Here is a 14,908-nt window from a genome sequence, read left to right on the forward strand (position 1 = left end):
TGTTTAGTCAAATTTTAAATATGTCCAAGGATGGAGGTTCTACAGTGTGTCTGAGCAACCTGTTCTGGTGTTTGACCACCATTATGTCCATTGTTTCTTGTCCTACCATTGTGCCCCTCTGAAAAGAGTCTATGTCCATCTTCTCTGTATATTCCCATTAGGTAGTTTTAGACATCAGTAAGATTTTCCCACTTCCTATCTGTCTCCTCATAACACAAAGCCAGCTGTCTCAGTTTCTCCTTGTACATATGTGCTTCAGCCCCCTAATCATCTTGATGGTCATCCACTGGACTTACTCCGCTATGTCAATGTCTGTCTTGTGCTGGAGAGCCCAGAACTGTGAGATGTGATCTCAAGAGTGCCACGCAGAGGGGAAGATCTGCTGGCTACAGTCTTGCTGGCACAGCCAAGTAGACAGTTGGCCTTCTTTGCTTCAAGAGCACACTGCTGGCTCATGTTCATATCGCTGTCCACCAGAACCTACAAATCTTTTTCTGCAAAGCTGATTTCTAGCCAGTCAGTGTGGGCCTGAGCTGTTCATGGGGTTTTTCTGTCCTAGATGCAGGACTTTGCATTTGTCCTTGGTGAACTTCATAAGGTTTCTTTCTCCAGCCTTTAAAGATTGCTTTGAGTAGCAGCTCTGCAGTTTAGCATATCAGGCACTCTTCCCAACTATGTATCGTCTGTGAACTTGCAAAGAAAGCACTCTGTCATGTTTTCCAGATCATTAAACAGTGTTGACCTCTGAAGGAGTCTGCCATTAACTGGCCACCAGGTACACCTTGTACCGCTAATGATAGCTCACTGAGCCTGATGGTTCATCTAGTTTTCCACCTACCTTAACATTCACTTAGAGCAAAATTGGTGAGATATGAACTGGATAAGGATGCTACAAGAGACCTTGCCAAAGGCCTTGCTGAAGTCAAGGTAAATAACATCCACTCTTCTCCTCTTGTCTACAGATCTAGTCATCACACTGTATAAGATGGTGATGTTGGTCAGGTAAAATTTCCCCTGGTAAATCTGTACTGAATGTTCCCAGTCACTCAGTGTCCTTCAGGTGACTAGAAATGGCTTCCAGGAGGATTGCTTCATAACCATCCCAAGCACACCTGTCTGGTCTCTGGTTCCCCGGATCTTCCTCCTTCTTGAAAATACATGTGATATTTCCCTTTACAGTCATAAGGAACCTCTGTCAATCGCTGTAAAATTTTCAACTTAGAGAGTGGCCTTGCAGTGACATCGGCCAGTTCCCTGTACACTCTCAAGTGCATTCTGTTTAGTCTCATGGGCTTGTGCAAGACTAATTTGCTGTGTGGTCCCGCATAAACTACTCTTTTCTACTCTGGGCAATGCAAGTTCGTCGGACTGTGCTACAGGACTCAGGGACTCAGGAGATCCAGGCTCAGATCTTGCCAGCAAACACTGAGGCAAAAAATTCATCTAGTACCTTAGCCTTGTCGCTCTTCTTTCCAATTCATGTGAAGTTCTGTGTAGGTATTTCCTACACAGGCAGGAAGGAGACCAAAAGGGTTTGAAAGTAAATCTATTAGCGATGCTAATCTCTCAACCTCTTGAAAGAAGAGGAAAGTCCTCCTGATGTCCCTAGCTATGTCATGTTTAGAATCAAAGGATGAACTTTTTATTTCACAGGTACTTGTTAAGATCTTGATAGATCTTTTTTTCCTTGTTAATAGAGAAACTATATTAGAGACTTTTTTTAAAAAAAAAAAAGTACAAAATAGAAATTTCAACATGTCAGTATTTATGTATGGTTACTTAATCCTCTCATAAGAATTCAGAATATTTCTTGTGGCATTGAAAGTGTTTGTATTAGACAAACTAGTTTGTTGGTGCGAAAAGTAACTAATGTCACTGTGATTTGAATGCAGAAATAGAGTAAGGGTTTTTTTTTTCCTTTTACCCTGCAATAGTGTTTACCTAATTTATTGAACTATCGAAAGTATGTAAATATATTAATTCACAACAGCTGACAGTTGTTTAAAGCACAATTAGAAGTAAAATTTTGCAATACTTAAGTTACAGAAGAAAATTGCATAAAGTTGAGAGAGTATTTATGAATAGAAAGTGATAGCCTGCTTAAACTACATACAAGGAGTTACTTGATTTGAGACTAAGGAGACTGAAGGTAGCTGCTCCTCTAAATGAAATTTTACATCATTTTACATGTAGTTCGTGGTGGTTTTTCACTTTAAATTCAATCTCAGAAAGAAAATGAAATACTGAAATGATGATCCATTGATAAACAACCAAAAAGCAGCTGGCTTGAATACTCTATCCAGAAATACTTCAGATTTTCCAATACATTTGAGAGTATTCCATCAAAAGTATTTATTGTGTTTAAAAATCTGGGAAAAGCTAAACATGTAGCTGCTGTTAGTATGCGTCAGAACAGGACTTACTTGGGAGAAGAAGAAAAAAAAACAGAAAAATCACTTTAGAATTAGAAGTCAGTTCCTAGTACTCCTTAATTTCATAAGCAGGTAAAATTCTCATTCCAGTTGCACTTTATCAGAATGCTCAAAATTGATGATTTAAGAGTGCCAGGCTTTAGTTCTGTAGTTTTCAAATAAGTTATGTGTAAAGATTTTTCTATTTTCAAGTGGAAGCTTGTTTTATTTTACATCTGCTTCCATCAGTTATCTTTAGTTGTGAATGTTGACACACTGGCAGCAGGGGCAAGATGGTTAACTCCTACATGTGGTGCAGTGAACCAAGGTAACTAATATGATATTTGCAAGCTTAATAGAAGACAGACAATCTAACTGAGATTAAAAAGTAGATGTTTGTAGTAATACAGTGTAACTGAAATATTGAACTGTACTGAATTTAAATGATATTTATAGTGTATGTGTAAAGTACAACATCAGGTGTCTTTGTGTTTATTATAAATAGTGTATTTAGACTGTTAGGTATCTAAGCCAATCTTCTTTTTGCTGTTTATTCTGTCTTACCATTGGGAGAGTGGTTAATAAGATTTCCATTATGATACTGGTATACTGCTGTAATACTACAGTATCCGTGTTACAAACACTGAAGTTTCACAGTTAAATGCAAGCACTTCTCAAATGCAAGTACTTCTCAAAACTATTAAGTCTTTTGTGAAGCTGTCTGTCTGTTGCCCACCTGTCTTCCACCGTCACGCTCCCAAAAGATTATGCCTAAATTACCTGTGATGAGAAGAGGAAGGTTTATGAAATAACACGTAACAGAACAGTAAACAAACACATTTGTACTGCTTGTTCAAGGTAAGCACAGTAAATAAGTCTCTTCTGTTTGTCTCTGTGTGCAGAATCCAGCCATTCCAATGCAGAAGCTTCAGGACATCCAGAGAGCGATGGAGCTGCTCTCTGCATGCCAAGGCCCAGCAAAGAACATTGATGAGGCTACCAAACGTAAATACCAATTTTGGGATACACAGCCTGTACCTAAACTTAGTAAGTTTAACTGGGCCTGGGCATAAGATTGTTTTACTGACTGCTAAAAGAATGCATGCCAATTGTGTGGCATGTTCTAAAACACAGATATGAAGTTGGACTGGATGTGTTAAGAGTTCCTTAATCTTTTATGTTGTTTATTTGGAATTCTTGGTGTTCACTAGGGAAGTGCTTGCCCTCCAAAATGGTATGTAACAAAACATAGTGTCAATGAATCTCATTCTGAGGTTCTGTATAAAAATGGGAAATATGCTATTGATAACATTTCTTTATATATTTTAGGCCTTGAACAATAGAACCTGGAGGTCTTTTCCACTGTGTGGAAAAAAAGAAATGTATTAAATACTGACAAGAGAAAACTCTTCCCCCTACCCTCTGCCCTGATGGAACTACTGTTAGAGAGATAATGACTCCCCGATGTAGGTTACACTGTTTTTCATGCAGGTTTAAGTGCATAACGGCACTTCTTACATGTGAACACTTTTACTGCTGTTTGTTCCTTTGCTTCCTCCACAATATACAGTTCCTGAAGACATACATTCTGAGTCCCTTCTCTGTTCTTGGTAACAATTGAGATGCCAAGGTGACCTCTCCTGGCCTTTAATTTTGTAAGAAACTTAGCAGATGAGTATACTGATCTAATTTCTGTATATACACAATTGGTAGTATCTCAGTCAGTCTGTGCTGGAGAAGATAACTGCTGACTCTCTTGCTCTTTTTGAGTTATCTCCACCTTCTTCCCCTCTCATGCCTGCACGTTAAGTTGTTCTAGTTCTTCCATGCCAAAGAAACTTGAGGACCCCACAAATAGAGCGATCTCAGCGCAGTGTCCTCATTCTGTTCTGAAGGTTTGTCTCCATGGCAGATGTTTGTGTAGAATAAGCAGAAATACGGTAGAGACAAGAGCGTTTTCTCTGTCTCTCCATGGGCCAGCATTTCACATTAATCCATTTCTATAGCTTAATCCACAGCGATTCCATTTTCCCCTGACTTCCTTGTGTAGAGAAATCCAGAGCAGAGTACCTGATGCAGTGTTTTCTTGAAGATTGAACTGACCTTCTCTGAGTCTTCTCCATACAAATGCCATCCAGATAGCTTTGTAAACTAATGACAGTAATCATGCCTAGTTAGAGGAAGAGCCTAGCAAAAAAGTTGATGTGCAAATCAAAAAATGCTCTGAATATAAGGAAACTTTTTCAGAGCTAGTTCAGGTGTCTTCACTGCAGTTCCAGAAATTTAGTTCAGGGTGGTCAATGTATCTTAGAGCAGCTCTATAGAAATGAGTCTGTCACTTGCCAGCCTGAAAGTATCAATGGATTAGTTCTAAAAACCGTTACGGCTGTTCAATGCAAATAAGCGTTGTTGAATTTGGCTGATAGACTTTCTATTCAGTAGTATTTCTGAATCACTTCTTGATCCTGTTGTTGAATTTATTTATTTATTTTATCTCTTTTCCTGACCTGCTGAATGAACATAGTCTTCACTGTTTGATATGCTGAATATGTTCAGGTGGAAAAAAAACCTGTTGATTCAAGATATAGCTGTAGGGATCTGTATTAAACTTGCTTCAGAATCTATCTGCATTCTAATTAAAGGCTGTTAGCAGTAAATCCTTTAATTTATACCATTAGGCCAAGTCTGCCATGTAGTAGCAGTAGCATTTAGGTTGTTGGTGCTTCCAGAGTTTTGCATAAGGATGCTGGTAATGATGGCCTGCTGTCCAGTTTGGAAGATAATATTTATTTGTCAGGGTTGGCTGTCATTTGGCAAGGGTCAGTACTGATGAACAAATGTTTAGTAGTTGCCAAACATTCCCACAAAAAAAAAGGTTTCTGTTTGTTTAGTTGTTTATACTGAGGGACTGGGGTTGTAAAATTGGGGAGGAGGAGAAAGTATGTTTTCTTGTAGAAATTTTGGAACAAGTTTCATATTTCACCTGCAGTCTTTAAATGCCCTGGCTTTGTCATGCTGCTGCTTCCAAGTAATCCTGTTGAGTTCAGGTCTATTCGAGTTAATTGGAAATAGGATCTAGGCCATAGTAAACTACGAGTATACTATTTTCTCATGTTGAGACCATAGGTTTAATGGCTGACTAAGTGCTTTTCGTATGATGTTTTGCTGTTCTGTGTTATGAAATACTGAATATCAGCTGGGGTAGATTAGCTCTATGTCTTGGTACAGATACTCTGAGATAATGCTCACTTTGAATGTGATCTATATGAATGAGAAGCAGTGTAAAGTAATATTACTAATTTTTAAAAGGTTCATATTCCTATTTCATCATTATTAGAAAACATATGATGTGAGTTAAATACTGTTTTGAGAACTGTCAAGAAAGCTAGCAATATAACTCTCTCTTTTTCTTTTTTTTCTCCCTTCTCCTGACTTGAAAGATGAAGTTATTACTTCGCATGGTGCAATTGAACCAGATAAGGACAACGTCCGCTTAGAGCCATATTCTTTGCCACAGGGTTTTATGTGGGACACATTGGATCTTAGCAATGCTGAAGTTGTAAGTAAAACAATTTTCATATGTGCCTAAAATCATTGAAGTATAATTGGATTGATGTGTGTGGATAAATCTTTGGGTTTTTTCATGTGTGTTTTCAGCTGAAGGAATTATACACACTGTTAAATGAGAATTACGTAGAAGATGATGATAATATGTTTAGGTTTGATTATTCACCTGAATTTCTTCTGTGGTGAGTAGCAAGTTCCACATTCTGCTCTGGCTGGAGTGCAAAGAAGGGTGTTTTATTACATCTTCTTAGGCAGTAATTTGTAATTATTTCTGTCATCAATTCTAGGGCGCTACGTCCTCCAGGTTGGTTACCCCAATGGCATTGTGGGGTAAGAGTGTCTTCAAACAAAAAGCTGGTAGGGTTTATAAGTGCCATCCCTGCAAACATTCGTATTTATGACAGGTAAAGTGTCCCATCGCTTTTGTCTTTGTACAAGAAAAACAACATGAAGTAAATCTTAAACTAGGATCCATTGCCATGGGGAATTTACAAAAAAAAGTAGGCTTACTGACCATAAAGAGTTAGAAGAATCCTTTGTAAATAGCAGAGAGGTTCCTCCTCTCACAAAAAACTCATGAGCTCTTTACAATGAAAACCAGTAATAGACTTTTAATGATTTTTCCTGTTGATGGATGATATAGATAATGACACAGAATTTTCTGACTCAGATGAAAAGTATTTGAAGAATACCTGGTTGGTTGGACTTCTTTGATCAGGTCTTCATACACGGACAATTGCAAAGTGACCAGAAATTGTGGAGTATTATGTTACCGCTTAGCATGTGCTTGGTTGCCATTCTGGATCTTAAAGACAGCAAGTTAAGCCTTGGAAGAGCTCTGAAAAAGGAGTATTTAAACTTTAGACACAGCTTGCCTATTGCACAGTTTTCCTATTTTGGTCATAGTATCATAGAATATTAGTATTTTGTTGCAGGTGTATTTTGTCACAGACAGATTTATTATCTAGAATTCTGTCACAACTTGGAAAACTATAACAATGTAAATGAAAATATGCAGTGTTCAGTAGGGGGGTTATTTGGTTTTGATTTGTTTTTGTTTTAATTCTTTCACTGTTCAAATTCCTTTTAGTGTGAAGAAAATGGTAGAAATCAATTTTCTCTGTGTCCATAAGAAATTGAGGTCTAAACGGGTAGCACCTGTATTGATTCGGGAAATAACCAGAAGAGTAAACTTAGAAGGAATCTTTCAGGCTGTTTACACTGCTGGAGTGGTACTTCCCAAGCCTGTGGCCACTTGCAGGTAACCTAGATGATGATCATAATACTGGTTATACAATAGTCATCTTAAAGAGCATTCTGTGTCATTGTACATAAACAATAAGAACAAAAAATTAAAAGAAAGTGAATGTTCTGAACTTGACTCTAACCCAAAGGACAAAGTGTGTGTGTGTTTGTGTGTGTGTTGGAGGTCCTTTTTTATTTTTAATGTTTTTTAATACAAAAAGGTCTTTCCTGGAGAAAGGAGGACTTGATAAAGACCCCATCTGATAAAGATGGGGAAACTACCATGTCAGAAGAGGTGTGTGTAATCAAGTATATTTTTTTTGCTTGGAATGGGATTTATTTCTATTCTGAAGCATTCAATTTGTGGTATTAGCTCTCTGTCCTTCTATAGGGTGGAGTACTGATCTATGAATCTTCTTATTTGAAATTGTGGGGGGTTTTTTACCCATCAGCATCAGAAATCCTGTAAGTTTCTGTAGGGAAGGAGGTTGTCTTAGAGTAACCAGGGATGTTCTGTTACACAATGATCTCCTAGGACAAGGACTCTAGAACAAACTACTTAGAGATGAGCAGATAGTCTTGTCTGTGCAACAAAAACAATATTACCATGTAAGTAGGGTGAGATTGTCAGGGTTATGGCAAGCACTAAAATGTTTTGCCCTGTGATTACTCATTTCAGTAATTAAAGCATTTGTTTAGAATCAAAATGCTGTGATTAAAAGCATGTTTAGAAGGTGTTACTTGGCTATAGCTTGTTCCTATTTTGATTACTCAAGTCTCTTCTAGACATCAATACAGACTTGGCTAGAAATCAGTTCTAGTGGACAGGGGAACAGCAGTGCAAGAAAATAGGGAAATGGATGCATATGAAATTGAAACTTAAAATATTTCTTAATGTCATTACTAATCTTATTTCCAGGTATTGGCATCGATCACTGAACCCCAGAAAATTGGTAGAGGTGAAATTTTCACATTTGAGTAGAAATATGACTCTGCAAAGAACAATGAAGCTCTACAGACTTCCTGACGTAAGCAGTGTGTCTCCTAGAGAATCCCCACAGTTACTGTGAGGCCCAAAATAACTGTCCATCTGTCTCTGACAGGACAAGCTCTTCTGTGAAAAGGCAGTGCTTGCAGGACATAGAAAAATATTTCTGGATGGAGAAAAAGACCATAAGGGCTATACTAAACAGAGGAGACTATTGCTGGAAGTATAGATTTGTATCTCGAGAAAATATAAAATGTTAACCCCAAAACCCTTTAAAGAAAGAAAAATAAACAAACAGAAACCTTGACTCTATAAACATTTGGAATAGAGTTGAAGATGCATAGAATTATTCTAGGTATGATTCATGTGCTAAAAGATGAAATAGAAAATGAATGCTACATATCTTAAAATTCTCAGAAAAGTCTATCTGAAAATCGGTTGAATATGGTGGGATTGATTAATTCCACCTTAGCTTACAGCTCTTCCTGTTCTGTCAGAAAATGTTCTTTTGTGTGATGAGCAGACTCAGCAAAGCCACTTCAGAATGTTGGGTACTGTTTATTTGCTTGGTCTGTCCAAAAAAAAAAAAAAAAAAAAAGTGCTGGCATACCTAGAATAGTTAAAAATATTTTTTCCACATTTGAACTAATAGCTAGGCTGTCAAAAAGCCTTAGGATGTATTTCCTTGACAGGGCAAACCACTGGAAGGGGGCACTGCCACAGTTATGCTTCCTGTCCTTGCCCCTTCCTGTGCACTGGTATTGGTAGTCGTGTGGTTTCATGATGAACTGGTTCAAGCACCTAAACCTGCAAAATATGTGAATCCTTCTGTGCCAGTTGAAGAACCCTGGATGAGGGTTATCCTTGAATGAGATAAATACCAGTGCTGGTGCAAGGGACAGGGAAGAAACAGAAGAATGGGAGAAATAGGGTGGTTTGACAGCAGAGCTGAATTAGGTCAGCTGTATTTGTCAAAGAGCTATGTCAGTAGTGTAGGCTGTAGTGAGCTGTGCTGTTAAAATCTCATGGCCATAATAGCCTACCAAAGGTAGTCTGAGCTATGTACCTGAAAGCAATTTCTTTGCATGTGAAAGCTGCTTTTCTATTTGGAAGGATCACAGGCTCTGCTTTACCTTGAGCCATAGTAGTAAACCTCTCTGATGTAAACAAACTCTCCCTTTTCTCTTCCGCCTCTCCCCACCCAGTAGTTTGTAGTGATTTATCTGCCTTTGGAGAACTGTATCTGTTGGTTATATTTAGCTTGGTGCTGTAGGCTCTCTGGTTACTGGTATATTTGAGTAATACACTAAGCCCTCCGCAATTTAAAGCTGTCGCAGGGCTCAGGCTGCACTCTGCAGCCAAGGAGCCTCGTTTCCCGGGCTGCCCGCCTGCTACCTTTGCCTGTACAGGCTGCACCTTCTCCCTTGCGTGCAGGGCAGCAGTTTTCAGAGCTTCAGAATTAATAACCAAATTAATTAGTTTTTAATCTTGGAGAACTAAATATAGCTTTTGTCAAATCTAAAACCATTTTTAATAGTCTAAAAAGTCCAGTAGAAAATTCCAAATAGAGGTTTTCGTGGCAAATACAGTACTGTTTCTCATGGAAACAATACAGGAAAGAGTAGTTCACCTCATGTACCTAATTCTGTTTATTGTTCAAAATGTGTAGCTGGCAGGAAGTCATTAGAAACCCCAACAGTTGTATCCTGATCATCTTCCTAAATCATAAAACTCAGATTTTAACAGAAAAAGAAGTTGTGGAACATAAATAATACATCATACCCAATAAAGAAAAAGTAGCTAGAGAAAACATATTCTAAAGAGACATGCACATAAATAGTTTTAAAGCTGAATTTTAAAAGCATCCAAGTGGCTTAGGAGTCCACGTGTCTCATTTGTTTGTTCATTTTTTAGATGGGGAAATTGGGACTTTCTCCCACTGAAAATAAAGACAGTTTCATCTTTGGGCTAAAGCTTTTTCTGTGTAGTTTTTTTCTGCTTTTGGAGTGGTGGGTTTTGTTTTTTTTTGTTTTTTTGGGTTTTTTTTCCCCTCTCCCCTAAGTAAGGGCTTAAGTATTTTTGAGAATCTTTATCCTCAGTCTTAGGCTGTTAGCATAAACAGTTGTCACCCAGATTGGTTCATTCAGGCCAAAGTGTCCTAAAACAAAATTTCCTAACGACCACCTTAATGTCCTTCAGCACCCAAACACCATTTCTTGCATTCTAACCTCTTTTCTTAAAGTCCTTGGAATATCACTTCCACTGGGAGCTCATCTCCCTTTTAGAAGAATTAATCTTTCCTTATCACATATACAGTTTGAACTACAAAGGTTTTCAGAAATAGTAAATAAAATAGTCATTAAATAATAAAATATCACCCTCACTGAGATTTTGTGGAAGGCTGTCTTTGTGAATGTGTATATAAATATTAAAAGTAAAGCATTTTTAGGAGCAAGGACTTTTCAGAAAAGGGATAAAATTTGTCTATGTTCAGAATAAGGACAGAAATGTGTTTGGTTCTGTATCTTTTCTTCTGATGGAATCTTCCCCCTAAACTAGGATGCTGCCATTGATACTTGCTCAGTGAGGTGTGATATGTGGCATGGAAAAATAAATTCTGTATCAGATCAGGACACTTTTTGCACTTCAGGGAGCACTTGTGGCCGTTCTGAGAGTTGCTGGGGAATAAAGATGTTCCAGCCAAGCTGCTTTTTCTCCCATTGTGCTCCAGTGTACAGCTTGAGAAGAGGGGAGGTTTGGAGGAAGCAGAAGTTAACCTTTCATATTGTAGTTCATAAGGAGGTTAGGAACTAAATATAGTATAGCAAGCATCATGCAGACACGTCAAGTGAAAACCTTTACGGATTCAAGGCACTTAAAAGTCTAAAAGACACACTCTTGTGGAGACACTCCATAGTTTTAAGGCTGCTCAGAAATGTAGCAAGACAGAAATGTAACACACAGCAGAGAACTGTGGCAAAACATGCAAAAATGACTTGATTTTTCATTTGGAGGCTGACTCTCAGACTGGGTGAATAAATACCACTCCTCCCTCCCCTTCCCCCGATTCCTTTTGAGCGGAGCATAATCAGCTATGCTAATTTCAGATTTCCAGTAATTAAATCGCTACCTGGCTGCACTGGAATTGACTTTGCCATGTTTAACCTGTTGCTTTCCCAAGCGTGTTGCTTAGACAAAGGAGCTCTGACAGAGAACAGAGCTTTGTCTCTCCAAAAGGAAATACGTAGGAAAGCTATCAGAAATTGGAGGAAAACTTTAATCATATTTACTTGTTTAAACATTAATCATGTAGTACTGAGAGTATGTTTTTCCCCTTTTGATGCTTAAAGTCAAGTAAATTACTTATTAAAATACTTTAGCTTTTTAATTTCAGGAAGCTGTAAGTTAAGAGAAGCTTTTTGTTAACAGCAGTTGGGTATATACAAAAAGTTGAGTCAGCAAGGGAGTTTGCAAGGTGGAATTTTTTGTTAAACGATTTCTAATTAAATGTTATCAGCGGACTTTGGTTCCTCACTTGACTTTAATTTTTGTAAGTTTGAATCACATACTTTTGTCTTCAGATTAGCCTCTTATATACAGATTGCTTTATGTTTTGTTTCTGCATCTGGGCCCTAGGTAATTTAGAAAAAAAGATAAGAAATAGACCGACCTTAAAAGAATACAAAATACGTGAAGTCTAGGCTGTTGTCAATAGCATCTCTTCCTCTGGAGAAATGAAGTAGTTCCAATAATGGAATAGAAAGATTGAAGTGCCCCAGACTGTCTCAATAATTACAAGAGAGGGAATTCTGATTGAAAGCAGTTTGTAAAATAGCATAATGAATTAGGTGGCTGGGGTAAAGTAGGCTAATAATGAATGCATAGCATGTGGAGAGCAAGCACTCTGCAACCTACTTCTAGCCTTTGCAGTGTATACAGTTTGCTTTTCAAAATCTTAATATTTGTTTTTCCTTTGTTAAAATAAGGCCACAAAGACTTCAGGTTTGAGACCAATGGAACAGAAAGATACTAAAGCAGTGCAAGAACTAATCAACACTTACTTGAAGCAGTTTAATCTTGCGCCTGTAATGGATGAAGAAGAAGTAGCCCATTGGTTCCTGCCTCGGGATCATATTATTGACACCTTTGTAGTAGAGGTAAAATACTCTTGAACTCCCTCAAGGATTTGTATGTGAATGCTTTTAATGAAAGGTCATATCAACATCGAGGTTTTGAAATGCAGACAATATGAAAAATGTACTATGGAATTTGGTATCATGATTTCAGGCTTTATCCTTTGCATTGCTTGTTCTGATGTTCTATTCACAAGAAAGTGCTTTTTGAGGTGTGATAAACTGCAGCACTCTTATAATAGGATACTTTAAAGAAGAATTTTGAAATCTCAAATTATTGCCATCTTGGAAGTAATCCTGCAAGGGGAGGAAAAAGATGCATTCCTCCCTTGGTCTTCAAATCTGCTTTCCTAAGAAAAAAAGGAAGAATGATATAATGACTGAGATGAAGATTTGGTTTTAATTCAGTATCATTCCCTCAGGTATAAGATAAGTTCTGGTTCAAATTTTTTAACCTTTCAAAACCAATTTTTCGGGACATCTGCTTATGTGGGAAGTTATGGTTTGTCATTGTCTCCCTCTGTGAAATATCCTCCTGTCCAGTAGAAGTGTGTATGTTTATACATATATACACACATGCATTTTATATATATACCTATGTGTGTAGATGTACACATGTATATGTGTATGCGCACATATATGTATATACATATATATATTATATACATAAATGCATGTGTGTATTATTTACGTGTGTGTGTGTGTATATGTGTGTGTGTGTGTGTGTATATTTTTTAAAAAAAAGTGTAAGAGGAAAGTAAAAGTCAACAGCTCTTGGTGCTATTGTGGATTGGAGTCAGCTAGGAGCTAATTCTCTGTGGTTCCTCAGTGATAACTTTTGTCCACTAACAAGATGGAGAGCAATCATCTGTTTCTTCCACCACTCCCTCCTGCCTTCTGAGTTATGGTCACAATACATCTTGCAAAATAAGCAGTACAGGAACAGATTAGCATTTGGATTAGAAATCTCCAACGTGTAATAGGAGGTTGCTGTGATAAAGCTAGTAGAGAAAGGTATGCTCTTCCCTTTGAGTCCATGCTAAATCATCTTAGACACCATGTTCAAATAGTGTATTGCTTTTTTTTTAAAGTGACAAGATCATTTAAAAATGATAAACACTAAAATTGTTAAACATATAAGCTGTATGATATGAGGCTCAGTATTCCCACACTGCAGCCTGAATTTGTTCAAGAGTCTCAGTTGAACTTAGAAACTTACTGCTGCTGGAGATAAGAGGTGCAGCTCATAGAATCACAGAATCAGTAAGGTTGGAAGGGACCTCTGGAGATCATCTAGTCCAACCTCCATGCTCAGCATGTTAGACAGGGTTGCGTCCAGGCAGGCCTTGAAGATCTCCAGAGAAGGAGACTCCACAACCTCTCTGGGCAACCTGGTCCACTGCTCCATCACTCACAGTGAAGAAATTCCCCCTCACGCTCGGGCGGAACTTCCTGTGCTTCAGTTTCTGCCCATTGCCTCTTGTCCTGTCACACGGAACAACTGAAAAGAGTTTCTCCCCATCCCCTTGACACCCTCCCTTCAGGTACTTGTACACATTGATAAGATCCCCCCTCAGCCTTCTCTTCCCCAGGCTGAAGAGGCCCAGCTCTCGCAGCTGTTCCTCACAGGGCAGATGCTCCAGCCCTCTGATCATCTTTGTAGCCCTACGCTGGACGCTCTCCAGTAGCTCCATGTCTCTCTTGGACTGGGGAGCCCAGAACTGGACACAGAACTCGAGATGAGGCCTCCCCAGGGCTGAGTAGAGGGGCAGGATCACCTCCCTTGACCCGCTGGCATCACTCTTCCTAATGCACCCCAGGAGATCATTGGCCTTCTTGGCCACAAAGGAACATTGGCTCATGGTCAGCTTGTCATCCACTAGCACTCCCAGGTCCTTCTCTGCAGAGCTGCTCTGCAGAAGGTCAGCCCCCAGCTTGTACTGGTGCCTAGGTCCTTGTTTTCCACACTTACTTTTTTAACGTACCTTGCACAGTGGGTCTAGTGCTCACTGGATTCTTCCATGAACTAATTAAATGTATATCTCTCCTTTTTGTTTATTTATTTCCCCTCATCGTCCTTTTCTTTCCTGGTTGAGTTTTGGCTAGGTTTGATGACACAAACCGTAGAAGCTTACAGAAGTTTCTACAAGCACCAGAACTGGCATGAGGCACAGAATGATTTAATTTTGACAGTGACATTTTAAATGAACAACAGTCTTACTTATTTTATGCTGGCTATTGAGGTAGATTTTCCCTGTACTAAATTTAGGTTTGTTAGTGCTTAGAATCCTTTTAAGGTCGATATGACTTGATGAAATTAGTGTGGAGTTTTTAAAAGTCATCTCGGAAATGCACAGAGCTAAAACATTTGTTTGTAGAATGTTCAAAACTTTGATTTCACACATCACCTTAAAATATTCAGTATAATTTTTGAAATATTTTTTGAAATTCTTTACTGGACTCAAAATAGTGGGCACTAGTTTTTCAGGAAAAAAAAAGAAAGAAAGAAAAAGCATTAAAAGCATTTCTGTAGATCTCCTATGCCAATTTTCTTAGAGAAATTA

General features: G+C 38.3%; 1 protein-coding gene across 1 annotated transcript in view; it reads left to right on the top strand.

The window, feature by feature from the left end:
* The window catches only part of NMT2 (N-myristoyltransferase 2), a 32,211-nt gene that overhangs the window by 13,332 nt on the left and 3,971 nt on the right, over positions 1-14,908 (top strand). The window contains exons 3-9 of the mRNA XM_062569070.1: positions 3,314-3,458; positions 5,852-5,970; positions 6,069-6,160; positions 6,266-6,382; positions 7,069-7,239; positions 8,143-8,251; positions 12,198-12,368. Of these exons, the coding sequence (XP_062425054.1) occupies positions 3,314-3,458; positions 5,852-5,970; positions 6,069-6,160; positions 6,266-6,382; positions 7,069-7,239; positions 8,143-8,251; positions 12,198-12,368 (924 nt within the window). The remainder of the gene's footprint in view (positions 1-3,313; positions 3,459-5,851; positions 5,971-6,068; positions 6,161-6,265; positions 6,383-7,068; positions 7,240-8,142; positions 8,252-12,197; positions 12,369-14,908) is intronic.

The sequence above is a fragment of the Rhea pennata genome, chromosome 2 (assembly GCF_028389875.1).
Source record: "Rhea pennata isolate bPtePen1 chromosome 2, bPtePen1.pri, whole genome shotgun sequence".
NCBI classification, from domain to species: Eukaryota; Metazoa; Chordata; class Aves; order Rheiformes; family Rheidae; genus Rhea; species Rhea pennata.